Source organism: Lynx rufus, unplaced genomic scaffold, assembly GCF_022079265.1.
Source record: "Lynx rufus isolate CCGP_SWC_20201006 ecotype Redwood Valley unplaced genomic scaffold, mLynRuf1.p SCAF_19, whole genome shotgun sequence".
Classification (NCBI taxonomy): domain Eukaryota; kingdom Metazoa; phylum Chordata; class Mammalia; order Carnivora; family Felidae; genus Lynx; species Lynx rufus.
Window position 1 is genome coordinate 13633084 of NW_025814833.1, and position 18267 is coordinate 13651350.

At 45.8% G+C, this 18267-nt stretch overlaps 1 protein-coding gene across 3 annotated transcripts in view; it reads left to right on the forward strand.

Annotated features, from left to right (window-relative positions):
• DOCK11 (dedicator of cytokinesis 11) overlaps positions 1 to 18267 on the forward strand; it is a 199123-nt gene that overhangs the window by 151892 nt on the left and 28964 nt on the right. For all 3 annotated transcript variants that reach the window (XM_047081861.1, XM_047081863.1, XM_047081862.1), the window contains 5 exons: positions 1574 to 1756; positions 4054 to 4167; positions 6873 to 7088; positions 7178 to 7235; positions 17993 to 18099. In XM_047081861.1, coding sequence (XP_046937817.1) covers positions 1574 to 1756; positions 4054 to 4167; positions 6873 to 7088; positions 7178 to 7235; positions 17993 to 18099 — 678 coding nt within the window. The remainder of the gene's footprint in view (positions 1 to 1573; positions 1757 to 4053; positions 4168 to 6872; positions 7089 to 7177; positions 7236 to 17992; positions 18100 to 18267) is intronic.

Below are 18267 nucleotides of genomic sequence, written 5' to 3' on the forward strand. Positions count from 1 at the left end.
ACACCTTTGTTTTCATACTAGAGTATCCTGCCCAGCAATATTTGGTCTAATCTGGTGAAACTGTTGATGAGATTTCCCAATTGCCAATCAGAAAACGTTCATTAAACATTCATTATCCGCATAGCATTGTACTTGGTGTTAAGGTGATTACAAAGAAATAGATTCTTGGGGCTCCTGGGTGGCTCAGTCGGTTAAGCATCCACCTTCAGCTCAGGCCGTGATCTCACGGTGGTTGGATTTGAGCCCCGCGTTGGGCTCTGTGCTGACAGCTCAGAGCCTAGAGCCTGCTTCGGATTCTCTGTCTTCCTCTCTCTCTGCACCTCCCCCACTCACGCTCTGTCTGTCTCAAAAACAAATAAACATTAAAAAAACAAGAAGAAATACATTCTTGGGGCACCTGCCTGTCTCAGTCGGTGGAGCATGTGACTCTTGAATCATGAACTTGAGCACCACGTTGGGCATAGAGATAACTTAAAAAAAAAAAAAAAAAGGTTCCTATAACATGGGTTTAAACTCAAGATTCCCAAGGAATAATTTTGAAAGGGTGGCCCTCTAGCTTCACACTCCCTGAAAAAATCCATTGTGTGCTCTCAAAGCAACTTCCTGCTTGCTTAGACATGTAAGCATGGGAGATTGTAACAAGCCTATGTTATGATGAATAGTTTATCTTCCACAAAGCAGCCTGAATACATTTTCAAAGTAATAGCCACTTGGCTGTTTTGAAGATTGAGCGTAACTTTTGTACTCTCTTTCTAACGCCACAATGTATCTTACTCAACAACTATTTATGAGAAGACTCACTTGCGTATGTTTGTGGGCGTATACTTTGCCTATACCCCAGTTTGTTAAAAGATCAACTTTACTTGCTGATTAGATTCCCACTATAATTTTCTCAGCATTTGGGAGTTCGGAACATAAGGAACTCTTTAAATACACAGCAAAAGAGTAAATAATGCAGACTGTCTTTCCCATTTTCAAAGCCCAAACTGAGACCCATCAATCATTCATCATTCAGCCATTCATTAATTTAATACGTACTATCAAGAACCTACTTATCGGGGCGCCTGGGTGACTCAGTTGGTTAAGCCTCTGACTCTTGATTTTAACTCAGGTCATGGTCCCAGGGTCATGGGATCAAGCCCCGTGTTGGGCTCCACGCCCCGCGTAGGGCCTGTTTGGGATTCTCTTCCTCTTCCCTGCTCTGCCCATCTCCCGTGCTCGCACATGCTCTCTCTCTCTCTCTCTTAGAAAACACAAAAATAACCCAAAAACCAAAAACAAAAGAGCCTACTTACCGTCTTTTCCAGACCATCGTGAGCTCTTCTCGGATCTGTAGCATTTACAGTCTGCCCTGCACATTTGTGTCGTGACCTGTCCGCTGACTTGAATTGTTCTATTATTAATGTGTGCCAGTCTCCGGTTCTCTGGAGCAGAGCCCTGACCTTAGTTTGGTTTTGTGTCCTCGAGGCACTCGGTACAGTTGTGAGTGAGAAGATGGAAGGCGTTGGATGGGTGAGTGATTTGGGGGGGAGTGGGTTTCCGGATACTTACTTCCGTTTTTCCTGCTCTTTAGTTTCCCTCCGCGTTTTTCAAAGGAAGGGTTAACATGTGTGCCGCATTTTGCTACGAGGTTCTCAAGTGCTGCACCTCGAAGATCAGCTCAACCAGGAACGAGGCGTCCGCGCTTTTGTATCTTCTGATGAGGAACAACTTTGAGTATACCAAGAGGAAAACCTTTTTGAGGACCCATCTGCAGGTCAGTGAACACCAAAGCTCCTGTTCTCTCTTCTGTTCCCTCTTTAGCCTCTAGATCGAGGCCTGGCGATACTCGGTCCACGACGGTAGCGGTTAGCCACCTAGGTCTCCCCTGAGTGCCTGACCGTGCCGTCAGCGTAGAATACACGTTGGTGTTGGACGGCCGAGGGCACAAAAGTAAAATATCGCCGTTGTTTTATGCTGACCTTACGTTGACGTGATAGTTTGGACATAATTGGGTGAAGTAAAACCTATTAAATTGCACCTATGTCTTTTTGCTTTTTTTTTTTTTTTTTTAAATTTTTTTTTAGCGTTTATTTATTTTTGAGACAGAGAGAGACAGAGCATGAACGGGGGAGGGGCAGAGAGAGAGGGAGACACAGAATCGGAAACAGGCTCCAGGCTCTGAGCCATCAGCCCAGAGCCCGACGCGGGGCTCGAACTCACGGACCGTGAGATCGTGACCTGAGCTGAAGTCGGACGCTTAACCGACTGAGCCACCCAGGCGCCCCGTCTTTTTGCTTTTTAACGTGGCCACTGGACGCTTTAAAATTACGAATGTGGCTCACATATTTCTGTTGGGCAGTGTTGCTCCAGAGTGTAGATGTGAAGAGCCCAGACTCTAGGGCGGAGTCCCAGATTCCCACTCACTGTGCGACCTTGAGCAACTGCCTGAGTCTCTCAGTGCCTCAGTTTCTTCATAGGTGAAATAGAGGCAAGTGTCTGTACCTCCCTCATAGGGTTTCATGAGGATTAAGTGAGATAAGGAAATACCACACCGAATATTGGTTGGAGAACATGACCGGTGAGAGCCTGTACGTTACGGTAACAGGTCTTTTAGTTTGTTTTTCACGTTCCAGCATGCCCAGTTTGTAAAGGATGAGAGACGGCTCAAGGTTTAGTGGAAAGCATGGGTTTTGGAAGCAGACCTACCTGGGTTTAAATCCTAGTTCGGCTACTTGCTTACCATGTGACCCTAGGCGAGTTACTCCGTCTGCCTTTAACCGTGTGCCTCATCTGTGAAACGAGGCCAACTCAGACAGGTATTGTCGTCACCCCCCCTATTACGAATGGGGAAAGTGAGGCACAGAAGGGTTCCGTAGCTTCCCCACAGCCACACGGTGAATAATTGATAGAGTCAAAACTTGAAGCGAAGGCAGTTTGACCCTAGAGCTTGTGCTCCTTGTTCCCACAAAGCCCTGCTTCCCGGGAGCGGCCATCGACAACTTAACGTGAATCATTTAGGTAATCATCCAAGGGAGCTTGAGAGATTCAAATCCCCATCAAAGGCCCTTCCGTCCACTGCTGTCTAAACTAGACAGACCCCAGCGAGAAGCCAAGAAGGGAGCCGAAGCCCTGGAGTTGGGAGTGTGGCACACGGAAATAGACCAGCGAAAGGCGGGCGAGAGGCCGTCAGAGACAAACGTCATTTGTTCCCGGCTTTGCCGGAGCTACTCCTTAGCAAAGCGTGTTTACAGTGGGGGTCTGACCACCCCCGTTAGCAGTTCATGATTTTGAAAACCGTTTTAGATCTAGCTGTGCTATGAGTTTGGAACAGCCGTTCACTTCTAAACCAAGAAACGTCCCAATAACGTTTGTCACTGGGACCTTTGGAGCTGCTCTTACACTAGAAGAATTTAAACCCCTCGCGTATGAAGAAACTCGATTATGATGGAACTGTGAGGCATTTTAAAAAAATCTTTTTAAGTGTATTTATTTATTCTAAGAGAGAGGGCAAGCAGGGGAGAGGCAGAGAGAGAGAGAGAGAGAGAGAGAGAGAGAGAGACAGGAAGAGAGAGCATCCCAAGCAGGCTCCGTGCTGTCAGCACAGAGCCCGAGGCAGGGCTCGATCTCACAAACCGTGAGAACATGACCCGAGCCAACATCAGGAGTCCCACGCTTAACCGAATGAGCCACCCAGGCACCCCGGCGAGGCATTTTTAAAAGAAGCATTTCAGGGGCGCCCGAGTGCCTCAGTCAGGCATCCAACTTCAGCTCAGATCCTAATCTCGAGGTTCCAGCCCCACACCGGGCTCTCTGCTGTCCGCGCGGAGCTCACTTCTGGTCCTCCGTCTCCCTCTCTCTCTGCCCGTCCCCTGCTCATGCTCGCTCGCGCTCTCTCTCTCTCTCTCTCTCTCTCTCTCTCTCTCTCAAAAAGAAATAAACATCTAAAAATTTTTCAAACAATAGAAATAAAAGAAGCATTTCCTACGGGTGCTTATGGGCTCGTACAATGATGAGGATAAGCAGCATTTGTTCAAAAGACACTCGAAAACCAACGTGTGCTTCCTCCCACAGATCATAATTGCTGTGAGCCAGCTGATAGCCGACGTGGCACTAAGTGGAGGATCGCGATTTCAGGAATCCCTGTTCATTATCAATAATTTTGCAAACAGTGACAGACCTATGAAGGTACGTCCTCACTACAAGTAATAAACTAGCACCACATTCACTGTCAGAGAAGCTTACACTCCTGTAGTCAAACCCTCCTTGGACTCACAGCTTTTGATGGCACAGGGCGTATATAGAACGTGGGTTTCACGAGTCAAGGCTCTGTTTGGTACGGCATCCAGAGCACCGCCCCGTACGGAACAGAGCTTCAGTATTCGTTGACTGGACGGATGAATGACTATGTTATGTATACACAGCCGTTAGAGCTAGTAGGATTGGAATTTTTTCCTGAGCTTGATTTCCACACTTGCTCAGACAAGGCATGGATTCTTTTTTGACTGCCATTTGGCTACCAATACCATTTATGGTATTGGTTAATGAAGCACTGAGTTTGAACTTCCACAAAATGTCACTGAGAGTGGCCAACAGAGGAGGAATAACGCAGAAGGAATTCACCACTTGATGGTCTTCTGAGTTTTGAGAATTATCTTTGAGCTGATTATGGCTTGCCGTGGATATGTGTGGGCAAACCCAAGGCCAAGGCTGTCGTTCTCCGGTACCAGCTGGCTGAGGCCAAGCCTAAGACCCTGACCACCGGTCGTATTCCTTACCCACATACTCAGAACCTATGCCATTGTAAAAATTCGTTTGTCTTGTTGCACGGAAAACAGGTTCTGACCTTCAGCGATGCACGTGTACAAGGGAAGAAGAATCTTTTTTGTCAGTCAAGGACTTTTCCTCCCCAGGGGATCATCGCCATTCTTGGGAAAGGTCATCCTCCAGGATAATTTGACCATATTGTGTAAAAACTGTAAGAAAAAAAAAAAAACACAGTCACAGCATACTTGATGTTTGGGACGTGTAGAATCTGTGTACCAAAAAATAATTCCCATAGGAACGTTGCTTAGACTGAAAAAAACAAAAAACAAACAACAACAACAAAAAAACAACACTGATTGGTGCCAGCCATTCTCAGGCTGGGAAAGTTTGCTTTTCAGCCAGTTCCACTGGTTCCCCGGGAGATCAGCGTATGCTCCAACTAATCCCATGAGCACAAAAACATTTTATGCCATTTAGGATCTCACACTCTGAGAGTTTATTTTACCACTTGTGACCATCCTTAATTCTTTGTTATATAAAAGTTGTCTTAGCATCATTTTCAAAGTAAATGAGGTCTGTATTGGCTGACCTTGGTAAGAAATCTTTTGCATGACTCATTTCTGAAACGACCTCGCTTTACTCTGGTGGGGCTGTCATTACCAATAAATCCTATGACAACAAGTTATGCCTTCACCCCGGGAAATGGGACTGCTACTGGGGTATAAGAAGGAACTTTATTATATGTAATTATTATTTTTGAAGGGATCAGGAAGGCACTTCGAAAAACCGTTTCCTCCACAGTTGGTTACATTCACATTGAAAAGCTCCCCAATCCCTGTATTGTCCCGTCCTCGTCTTCTCTGAATCCTACGGATAACTGTGATTACTCCATTGGGGTTAAGAGGAAGTGAGAATGCGTTCTTAGTAGCGGCCAGGATAAAAAGGAAACTGTAGCTTAATGGGTTTGGAGGACAAAACAACATTTTGAGAGAGGCTGTTCACTCTTTAGGGTTTTCTGTGATTCACAACCTTTTAGTTGTGTAAGTGGAAATCGTTACGGTACTGGTGTAAGGTTTTTACTTTAGTGTACGTGGCAGTGTTTGGATGGAAGAGTGGCTGAGATCACTAGCTCTGGAACCCGAATGTCTGGGTATAAATCCTGTCTCTACCACCTAACCAACTGTGATGCTTTGGCCAAGCTATGTAACTGCTGTGCGCCTCAATTTTCCTCTATAAAATGAATTACAGTGGTACTTCTTTCATAGGGTTGCTGCAAAAGTTAAAACATGTAAGGCACGCCTAGACCACACGAGTACCTAGTAAGCTGTCGATTTTTAGTTACCGTTATAACTAAAATCACGCAATAATGGCAAATAATTCTCCTGGCTGTCGAATTTACCGTGGACAAGTCTGCCACCAGATCCATGCTTTTATGTATTGTGAATATACTGCCGTCAAGTTTAGGGCCTTTGAAGCCTGAGCTAATTGGACATTTTAAAGAATTCATTTACACGGCTTCAGGGGTGCCTGGGTAGCTCAGTCGGTTAAGCATCCGGCTCTCGATCTCGGCTCAGGTCATCACAGTTCGTGAGATTGAGCCTCATGTCGGGCTCTGTGCTGACAGTGCAGAGCCTGCTTGGGAGTCTCTCCGTCTGTCTCTGTCTCTGTGTCTCTCTGCCCATCCCCCACTCATGCTCTCTCCCTTGGGTGCTCTCTCTCAAAATAAGTAAGCGTTAAAAAAAATAAAGCTCTTTATTTTTTAATATTTATTTATTTAATTTGAGAGAGAGAGCACGAGCAAGGGAGGGGCAGAGGGAGAGAGAGAGTGAGAGAAAGAGACACTCTTAAGCAGGCTCCATGCTCAGTGCAGAGCCCGACACAGGGCTTGATCCCACAATCCTGGGATCAAGACCTGAGCCGAAATCGGGAGTTGGATGTTCCACACCGACTGAGCCACCCAGGCACCCCGTACAAAGAAAAAAACCAAAGCTCCGTAGACACATGGTATACCAAGAACTGTAATCAGGAATATAAGTCATGGGATTCCCAGGATTGGATGCCAAGGCTTAGAGCACATGGGTAATATTGATAAACATGTCTTTTTTGTTTGTTTGTTTTGAAATTAGGCCACTGCTTTTCCCACAGAAGTCAAAGACTTGACCAAGAGAATCCGTACTGTCCTTATGGCCACCGCTCAGATGAAGGAGCATGAGAAGGATCCTGAAATGTTAATTGATCTCCAGTACAGCCTAGCCAAGTCCTATGCGAGCACCCCGGAGCTCAGGAAAACCTGGCTTGACAGCATGGCCAAGATTCATGTAAAAAATGGAGATTTTTCAGAGGTGACTGCTTCGGACTTTGTTCTAAACACCACCCTGCAGAAAGCTCTGGAACGCATTCTGACCGCTCTTCCTTTGTCATCCTTTTCCAGGCCGCAATGTGTTACGTGCACGTGGCAGCTCTGGTTGCCGAGTTTCTCCATCGAAAAAGTAAGAGATTTCTGCTCCTAGAGACGGGGAGAATTTCAGTTAGCCCCGGAGTTTTTCTCTTTGTAGCTTGAATGTGGTACGATTGAGCTCTGAAATATACGTTCACCTTTAGCCTCAGTTGGTGTTCAAACAGAAGGTGTTGGAAAACTGGATTATTCACTTTGCCTTCTGCTTTCATTGAGAGTACAGGAATAAGTTAAATAGCACAGGGCCAGGCCTGATGCCCAATGTTTATTTTCCAAGACCGTCTCCCTGGAAGACTGCCACAAATTAAATTCTTCTCGGGGCTCATGAGGAGCTCTGGTGAATACAGAGCATTTGTTTTCCCCTCATCCGTCTCGACTTCAAAAATGCACACAGGTTACAGCTCCATAGCCACTTTAGTGCAACAATACTTTGGTATTAACAGGGACTCGGGGCGAGGGGGCGCCTGGGTGGCTCAGTCGGTTGGGCGTCCGACTTCGGCTCGGGTTCATGATCTCGCGATTCGTGGGCTTGAGCGCCGCATCGGGCTCTGTGCTGACGGCTCAGGGCCTGGAGCCTGCTTCGGATTCTGTGTCTCTCTGCCCCTCCCCTGCTCGTGCTCTGTCTCTCTCTCAAAAATAAATATTAAAAAATTAAAAAGAAAACAATACGAAAAGGGAGTCAGGGGGCGCCTGGGTGGCTCAGTCGGTGAAGCGTCCGACCCTTGGTTTCGGCTCAGGTCATGATCTCATGGTTCGTGAGTTCAAGCCCCTCATCGGGCTCCACGCTGCCTGTGCGGAGCCTGCTTGGGATTCTCTCTCCCCCTCTCTCTGCCCCTCCCCTGCTCTTGCGTGCTCTCTCTTTCTCTCTCTCTCTCTCTCTCTCAAAATAAATGATCCTAACAAATAAATAAAAGGGAGTCAGCGCATCGGCAAGATGGCCAAGTAAGATCCCCCTTGTTTCTGTATCCCCCCCTCAGCAGTTTGCCATCCGTCTGCGGGCAAAAGTGCCTCTGTGGGAGCTGTGGGATTCAGCACCATACAGCCAGGGACCTGGGAGGAGTCTCCCCCACCTGTGCCTCAGGCAATAGGCAGACAGACCTTGGTCCTGGACGTGGACCCTGTCGTGGCTCATGAACTGGCCCTAGCCTTTCTCAGCTGTGGTCTGAGCACACTTGGAGAGCCCCGTCTTAGATAATCATCCACAGACCAGAGGGCCTTGGTGGACGTCCAGGAGGCCCGTGGCAAAGTTCCAGCATGCCGTTGGAGCAGAACAAATACAAGTTCAGATGCATCGTAGAGGGTGAAAGGAACGGTTTGACTTAACTCATGTCACCCCTTCCCCAAGGTGGCACAGCTCCGTGCCAAGAGAGACCTTCTCGCCCATGATTTCTTCTGTGGGGAACAAGCGGGAGCATGTGAGTGGGCCCCTGGCATCCGCAGCAGTATAAGGCCTGCCAAAGGGACGCATTTCTCCCTTGCCCCATCCGGGGTACCTGGCTCCTGAGCTGCACGACTAGGGGCAGGAAGAGGTGGGAGTAGATCGGACTCTTAGAGGGCCTTAAAGAGACGTGGATCCTGCTATCCGCATTGCAGGCTCCATCTAGAAGCCCAAGGCACTAGGGACACATAGCTCATGGATTCCTGCCCCCACCGCCACCTAGGCCACAGGCACCTCCAGTGCTCTGTGCATCGAAACCCTGCACTCCTTTATCCTGTAGCCGGCTCCCTGTGTGTGCTCCTGATGGGTGGCTAAGAGCAAGCCTTGGCAGCCGACTAGGAGGCCATCCAGCATCTGTGGGCCACTAAGAGACCACAAGCCTGAGCTTTAGCACGTTGGCCTGGTGTGTTGCACGATGGAGAGAAGGCATACAAGCCTCGGAAATCTGCCACAAAACGGGCACCTGGGTGGTTCAGTCGGTTAGGCGTCAGACTTCGGCTCAGGTCACGATCTCATGGTTCACGAGTTCAAGCCCCGCATCGGACTCTGTGCTGACAGCTGGGAGCCTGCAGCCTGCAGCCTGCTTCAGCTTCTGTCTGCCTCTCTCTGCCCTTTCCCCTTTCCCACTCTGTCTCTCTCTCTCCCTCAAAAATAAACATTAAAAAAAATCTGCCACAAAAGGGAGCAAGAAGTATGAAGCCAGTGTATCCATAGGAGGTCCGTGAAAGCCACAGACTCCGTAGCAGGGCAGATGGAAGGTGTTTCTCCCCCAAAGTCAGTCAGTAAAGGTGGTTGGAGGTGACTGCTACTTCAGATGCAAAGACAGCCATGCAAAAGACGGGAAAAATGAAGGAAACATGGCACCACCAAAGGCTCCCAATAATCTTCCAGTAACCCAGGCCAAAGTCCTGGAGATCTGCAGTGTACCTCATGAAGAATTCAAAATAGCTGTTTTAAGGAAGCTTAATGAGCTATGATAAAACAGAGAGTTCAATGAAACCAGGAGAATAGTACAAGAACAAGAAGTTAAACGCAGATAGGAAATTAAAAAAAAAAAATTCTGGCATTGAAGAATACAATGAATGAAGTGAAAAATGCAACAGCATTGCCAACAGAGTGGATCAAACAGAAGTAATCTGTGAATTGGAAGTCAGGACCTTTGAATTTGTTTCATCAGAGGAGAACAAGGACAAAAGAATGAAAAAGAGTAAAGCAGCCTCCCGGCGTGATCTTTGGGATAGCATCAAAAGAAACAATCTGTGAATTCTTTGAGTCCCAGAAGGAGAAGAGAGGGAGAAGGAGACAGAAAACTTTTATTTCAAGAAATATAACTGAGAACATCCCAAATCTGGGGAGAGATTTGGACATCCATGTTCATGAAGCTCATAGATCCCCCAAACACTCAACATAAAGAGAGCTTCTCTAAGACCCGTTATAATAAAACTATCAACAGACAAAGAACCCCAAGGCAGCGATAGGAAAGAAGTTTGTAACTGACAAGGGAACCCCCATAAGGCCATTGGTAGGTTTCTCAGCAGAGCCTTGCAGGCAAAGAGAGAGTGCGATGAAGTATTCAAAGAGCTGAAAGAATAAAACTGCCAGCCAAGAGGACTCCAGTAAAGTTGTCCTTCAGAAGTGAAGGACCGATAAAGACATTCGCAGGCAAACAAAAGCTGAAGGAGTTCATCCCCACTACACCTGCCATGCAAGAAAGGCTGAAAGGAGTTCTTCAAGCCGAAATGAAGAGATGCTAATTAATAACATGAAAACCTGTGAAATGGATCCATAAGAATGGGTAAAGAAGATGTGGCACATATACACAATATTCAGCCACAAGAAAGAAGGAAATCTGGCCAGTTTGGGCAATATGGATGGCATAGCATAGCATGGCATAGCATTATGCTAAGTGGGATGAGTCAGAAAGAGAAAGACCAACACCGTATGATCTCACTTTCATGTAGCATCTAAAAACTCGAAACCACAGAGGCAGAGCGTGCAATGGTAGTTGCCAGAGGCTAGGGGGTGGGGAAAGTGGGAAGATGTTTGTACCAAAGGGTACAAACTTTCAGTTAGAAGAGGAATAAATTCTGGGGATCTAATGTACAGCACAGTGATGACAGTGAATACTGTATTATATACCTGAAAGTTGCTGAGAAAGTGGATCTTAAATATTCTCATCTCCCCGCAAATGGTAATTATGGGGAGGGGCATTGATTTCGCAATATACACGTATCAAGTCAACACACACACCTTAAACTTACACAGTGTTCTATTTCAGCTGTGTCTCAACAGAGCTGGCGGGGAGGCGAGGGAAGGAGAAACAAAAAGGGAGTCAGGGGTTTTGAAGGGCTTCAGGATCCAGCATATCTAATTCAAGAATCTGCCTGAAAGCTTCCCTTTCCAAAGCCAGTATTGTTGACTACTATAAAACTACTCAAATAGTAAAATAGTTGAGTTAGAAACCTTCTGCTATCTATCATAACGGCCAAGCTATTTCCTTTCCGGTAGTTAAATGAGTAACATCAGGGCAAAATGAAACCATCTTGTGGGAGCCTTATCACTCTGGTTTGATCTAGGAGAACACAGCCACGTTTTGTTTTGTTTTGAATTCCTACAGTTAACTATATAGCTTCCATTTTACATCTAAGGCTCAGTCGATTGCCTCATACAATAATACCACCCATGTGGGGAGAAGCTCTTTATATGTAAAGAGTCATCCCAAGCATGGTATCATGCATAACATGTAGATTCATTTTACTTCTATTTTTTTATTATTATTTTTAATCTTTATTTATTTGAGAGTGGGGGGGCAGAGAGATAAGGAAGGAGAATCCCAACAGGTTCCACGCTGTCAGTGCAGAGTCTGACACGGGGCTCGATCTCAGGAACCATGTGTTCATGACCTGAGCCAAAATCAAGGCTCAGGCGCTCAACTGACTGAGCCACCCAGGTGGCCCTTTTTCACTTATATTTTAAATTAACACTTTCTGTTTGGTACTGAAATATTTAACAACCCATGTGTTTGAAATTGGTAGACTCTAGTGTTCTCCTTTGAGTGCCTAGACTTGGTTTTAAAATGGAAAAATAATAATTATCAAAAGAAGGCTCCATCTGAGGGTTTTTTTTCCCTACATCACCAGTCTGTCTGTGAAATTATAGTCAAAGTAAATATTGAAATTGAACATCTGCAGTTCCAAATAAACTGATACGAGAACTCATAACACGGTAATGCATTTTTAGGTGTAGTTTTCTGACAAACGAGGGTAGTATTATCTCCTCTCTCTAATTAGAGAAATCTGCAGAAAGATTTTTATGTCCACGGAGTATCAAACTGTACCCTTTAGATGTTGAAAATTGTTAAATATGTTACAATATTTCCCTAGATTTTTTTCCCCATAGGTACAAAGACTTAAAATTAGGCAAAAATCAAGAATTATTAATCTCCATTATCAGTCCTTAAACTTTGAAAATACAAGACTGGGCAAGATAGCAACTAAAATAGAATATAAATATTGCTGTGGTTTGTTGGACATGAGTTGGGGGCAGCTAGCCTGTACACAAAACAATGCGACCTGTTTCAGTAAGTGGAAATAGTGCTTTAAAAACTTAAATAAACTCAATAAAAAATATTTGAGTATAGTTGACACACGATGGTACATTAGTTTCGAGTGTGCAACATAGTGACTCAACTTCTCGGTTTGTTATGCTGTGCTCACCATCAGGGTAGCTACCGTCAGTCACCGTACAAGCTATTGGCAATGCCATCGACTGTACTCCCTGTGCTGTGCCTTTTATTCCCCTGATTATTCACTCCATAGCTGGAAGCCTGTATCTCCCACTCCCCTTACCCATTTTGCCCATCCCCCTCCCGCTTAAATATTTACTTCTTAATACCCCAAGGTGTTTAAGAGGTTATCCTTCCTATAAAGCAAAGAGTCCCTCTCTGAGTAGGAAAAGAATGTTTTGCATTTAACAAAACATGTTAACATTTAGGAGTTCATGTATTTATTTATAGGCCCCGTTTATTTTTAAACCTGGAAAATCCTACTTGCTTAAACTAGCCAACCTTATTCTAAGGGTGGCTCAGTTGGTTAACCTCTGACTCTCGATTTTGTCTCAGGTCATGATCTCATGGCTCGTGAGTTCGAGCCCTGTGCCGGCAGCGCAGGGCCTGCTTGGGATTCTCTCTCTCTCTCTCTCTCTCTCTCTCTCTCTCTCTCCCCCCCTCTCCCCCCCTCTCCCTCTCCCTCTCCCTCTCCCTCTCCCTCTCCCTCTCCCTCTCCCTCTCCCTCTCCCCGTGTCTCGGTGTCCCCCTCTCCCCCTGCCTTCTTTCAAAATAAATAAACTTGAAAAAAAAAACTTAAATGGTGGCAGTAGTAAAATCCTCAGGGTGCCCCCACCCTTGGCTTTAGTCACTCAGATGATCCAAAACACCTTCTTTTGGTGATGAGTTGATTAAACTATGATAGTTATACCAATAGACCCTATTAATGGAAAACACAAGTTAAAAATTTAATCTGTTAACCTGTCATCTAGCCCGAGAACTTCATGATCTAGATAAGAGCTGGCTATTTACAGAGTAAATAAAACAAACATTTGAGTTCAGCGCTGAAAAAAAAAAAAAGATTTTATTAGTACTTAAGACAGACTTCACAAAAATAGTTGAGCAGTTCCACAACCCTTTGTTTTCTACTGTTAAGCGTCCTTTGATAATGAAGACAAAAGGGAAGGAGAGTTAGAAAGTATTTTAAATCTTGGCCATAGCAATTGCAAAAATTTTGTTTTCTCAAACTCCTAAGCCATTTCTCTTGAAGTCATTATAAAGCGCTTCTTTTAATCAAGATGAAATGAATACTACTTACCAGCTGACATATTGGAAACAGATGTTCTGATGAGAGTTTTTTTTTTTTTTTAAAGAGTTTGTTCCATTGGGTGGTTGCCTAAGCAAGCAAAGGCTTGGGCCCCTGTCCCCTAGGGCTGACTACAAAACACCGGTGATGGCTTATTTCTAGATCCTTCTTTTTTCATGTTTCAAGCACTGGACTGAACGGGAAAGGGGGAGGAGGTGTGCAGTTTTCCCTGCCCCCACCCTTCTTTCAGTCAGCCAAAGCCCTTGCTCTTCCTCCCGGAGAGACCTTAAGGATACCCTTCTCTTCCTTTGACCTAAGTTCCCTCTAAGTGGTGATACTTACTGGGTGTTGGGTACTCTCACCCCCACGGATCTAAAAAGAAAAAAGGTCTCAATGTCCCTATTTCGGTTCTATCTGAGAACACCTCCCTCCCCCCCCCCCCCCGCCCGCCCCAAGTATTCTAGATCTCATTCTTTGGAGGCGAGACTTGATGTACCTCTTCCTGAGAGAGGGCACAACTGTTCTGACCCGGGGAAGACAAGAGTCAGGTGTCTGCGTCCTTCCACCACCACTGGGCATCCAAGGCTCAGCAAAGCTTCGGTCCTAGAGGCCCCCCTCCCCCCGCCAACAACCCAGAAAAAGGAATTTCCTTTCCCATAGAGTCTGTTCCTTTCATTCCTTATAGGGTAATGTTGCTCCCTTTCCCAAGTCTTTTTACCCAGGGTCTGATAGCTTAAGTTCCACAGGCTTTTTATTTCCTGACTCCTTGCCAATCACAGCCCTCCCCGCCTTTTGCCTCCCCTCCCCCTTCAGGACTTTTAACCTCTTATCCTTCTTCTGACTAGCAGTCTTATTTTACCAAGGGTTGAACTGCCTCCCCACCCTCCCAACGCCTCCCGGCTTTTATTTTTTCCTGGGACACTTGTGCTCAAGGTAATGGTCTGTCCTTGGACAGTGTGCATCTTGCTTTCCCTAGGACAGCAGTCAGGACTACAGAAGCTATAGGTTTGAAGGGCAAGGTCAGGAATCCAGGTCATATACCAGAAAGATTGACAGCAGACCCTTGAAGACCACCTTATATAATGCTACAGAGCGCCATGGGAGATCCCCAAAATGCGTGCCTCCCTCTATTGGGATATATACACTGGCCACTTCCAGATTCAGCAGCTTGTTTCATCTAAAAATCTTTCGAAGGGCACCTCGGTGGTCAACCTCGGCTCAGGTCACGATCTCGCGGTTCACAAGTTTGAGCCCCACGTTGGGCTCTGTGCTGACAGCTCAGAGCCTGAAGCCTGCTTCGGATTCTGTGTCGCCCTCTCTCTCTGCCCTCCCTGCTCGTACTCCGTCTCTTCTCTCTCAAAAATAAACATTAAGGGGCGCCTGGGTGGCTCAGTCGGTTGAGCGTCCGACTTCAGCTCAGGTCACGATCTCGCGGTTCGTGAGTTCGAGCCCCGCGTCAGGCTCTGGGCTGATGGCTCGGAGCCTGGAGCCTGCTTCCGATTCTGTGTCTCCCTCTCTCTCTGCCCCTCCCCCATTCATGCTCTGTCTCTCTCTGTCTCAAAAATAAACATTAAAAAAAAATAAAAAAAATAAACATTAAAAAAAAACTTTAAAAGTCTTTCTAGGGCTAAGGGCAATCAGAAATTTCCCCAAGCATTTTAAAGACCCTCACAACGAAAAGGGTCCTTATGTCATTGGATAGTTTGGTGGGTGCTAATAACTTATGCAAACAAGGGGGATATATTCTCCTCTAGGTGGAGATACGTCATTAGGCATAGGACTCCAGATAACACGCTTACCACGTATAGTGGACTCTGAAGCTAACAATCCATGAAGCAGACAGCAAACTCCAAAGTGGGCATTGACCTGTCAGTTTATGAGAAGAAACATAATTTGCCCTCCTTATACTTAAAATATATACTTGAGGGGCGCCTGAGTGGCTCAGGCAGTTAAGCGTCCAACTTCGGCTCAGGTCATGATCTCGTGGTTCATGAGTTCGAGCCCCGCATCAGGTGCTGTGCTGACGGCCCGGAGCCTGCTCCGGATTCTGTGTCTCCTTCTGTCTGTCTCTCACAAATAACAAACGTTAAAAATAAAATAAAATATATATTTGAAATCTACTTAAAATTTACTTAAAATATCTCTCCCAAGATGCTTGAGCCTCATCTGATCTCAGGCACAGGAGTGTGCCCCTTTTTGTCCTCCCCTAAATCACAGCATTCTAGAAAAATCCTAGATTTGGGAATCACTTAAAAGTCTCAGAGCAGACAGGCATTTTGTTCCCTAGTCGTGGACCGAGCTGCCAGAGGCCTTCAGGGATTGACAGTTTTCTTTGTTGAGGACCGTTGGGGGCCCCCTTCCCTACCACCTAGCTCTTGACTTCGCAGAGTTGATCAAGTGGGACATCGTCTCCTAAATTTCAGAAAGTTCTCCTAACGCGCTATTCAAAGAGTGGCCGATCTGCGAACTTTGTCACTGGGTCACAACAAGCTAAGGAGTATTATCCTGAGTGGAAATCAGCTATGTCGCTGAGTGTATTTAATTTAGCAGACTTCTTTTTTTTTTTTTTTTTTCCCGTAGACTCAGTTGAAGAAGGAAATGATGAATTGATTTACGTTCGGGTGCAAGTTCCTTGTCTTGTTGTGGTCCAGCACTTTGAACAGAACTTGCCTCGAAGTCTATAACAGACCATTTTAGGCATGCTTATCTTCAGAAATGAAGCGTGTTCCGCTCTGTCTTCAGTGTCTTTTATTACCTGATTTCTTTCAACAAAAATGGCCCTGAAGGCCATTGGGTCAAAGTAAATCTCATTTTCATTTCTTTTTTTTTTAATTTTTTAAGTGTATTTATTTATTTCGAGAGAGGGGGAGTGCGAGCCGGGTAGGGACAGAGAGAGAACAGGGAGAGAATCTGCCTAGTGCAGGGCTTGAACTCAAAAACCGGGAGATCGTGACCTGAGCCAAGATCAACGGTCGGACGCTTAACTGAGCCACCCAGGCGTCCCTTATTTTCATTTCTGCCTCGCCTTTCTTCGCAGAAATCCACTGACTGCTCCCTCTGTGTCTCTCCATTCTTGAAAAAGCACTTCAGAATAACCCCATCTTCCCTCTCCAGAAGTCTGTCTCTCTCTCATAGAAGCGTGGTGCTTATTTGATAATTCACGCTCTATCAAGCATCTTACAAGACGATGTATGTGTGTAGCCTTCATTTAGACCAGGGGAGCTGGCAAAACCCCAGCCCTGATACCTGACCTTTCTTTCTGCCAGAATTCTGAGAAATCTCTTAAATACGGGGAAGCCTGACTCTCTTAAACCTTCCTTCTTCTTTTCCCAAGAGTGTTTGGACACATGCACAGAATGTGTAGGGCAACCACAAAGCCTGCCTTCCATACCTGAACTCTTGCTTGACGGCAAACATTTGGTCCACGATCCCACAGCAGCTGTTCCCAGCTTCAGCTCACTTGCTACTTCCCAGGGGTCCAGCTGTAGACTCACTGTACCAGCTGGCCACAGTTGGCCAACCTTGGAAAAGCTCATTTATTTATTGGTAACTTCGGTTGTTAAGAATTCATCCAACACTCCTTAGGTGCTGGGTTCTGTCCCACACACTTTGCACTTCCTTAAACTCTCACAAAGTAGATATTCTCTCCATCTTGTAGCCGATGAAGCTTTTTACAGTTCTAGAGAGAGAAGCCTGTCTAAAACCACGCCGTTAGTGGTAGAACCGAGGCAATCTAACTCTGAAAGCGTGCTGATTCTCCCAGGGCCTGTCCCCTTTCTCCAAGGATGCTTCAGTCCTGCCACATGTTTTCTCCGCCTCTCTTACAAGTCCTAGGCTAGGCTTCCTCCAGCCACCCAACCCACTTCCTTTTTCCAGTTCTTCAGGAAAATTAGGAACTAGAAACGGTTACCAAAGCACATTCCCTGGCTGCCTGAAAAGTACATGCCCTTTTTGGTTAGGTGACAGACCAGAAACACACAGGATCTAAGCGGTCAGTTACACTAGGAAACATTTACTATACTAGCCCCTGAGGATGATGCATGGTCAGAGAATGAACCTGACTTGTTAGTAACTTGAGCTCGCTTTTCGGGAAAAAGACTGGTAGAATGTGTCATAGATGGGAGTAATTTGCAGAATTCTTTACAAGCTGAAAATTGCCACTATTGGCTTTGACCGGCACAAAAATATCTGTGTTTTTCAGGGTGAGCAGTCCACGTAAGGCTGTTCTTCACAAAGCACTTTTTAAAAAATAAATTTACTGGGGCGCCTGGGTGGCTCAGTCGGTTGAGCATCTGACTTAGGCTCAGGTCATGATCTCACGGCTCGTGGGTTCCAGCCCCGCACTGGGCTCTTTGCTGACAGCCCGGAGCCTGGAGCCTGCTTCAAATTGTGTCTCCCTCTCTCTCTGTCCCTCCCCCACTCATGCTCTGTCTCTCAAATGAATGAATGAATGAATGAATGAATGAATGAATGAATTTACTTCACTTCTTTCTATGCATACAGAATTATTCCCGAGTGGATGTTCAGCCTTCAAGAAAATAACTCCCAATATAGATGAAGAAGGAGCAATGAAAGAAGATGCTGGAATGATGGATGTCCATTACAGTGAGGTAAGATTCCGGGGCCTGCAATGCCAGTTATATAAATTTAACTTCTTAAAATTTATATTAAAAAATTATTACAGCTAACTTAATTTGGAAGGTAACCAAGGGCTGATGAACTGTAAGCATTAAAACTGCCCAGGGCAGAGATGTCCCTATTTGGAATGTGGAGCCTGC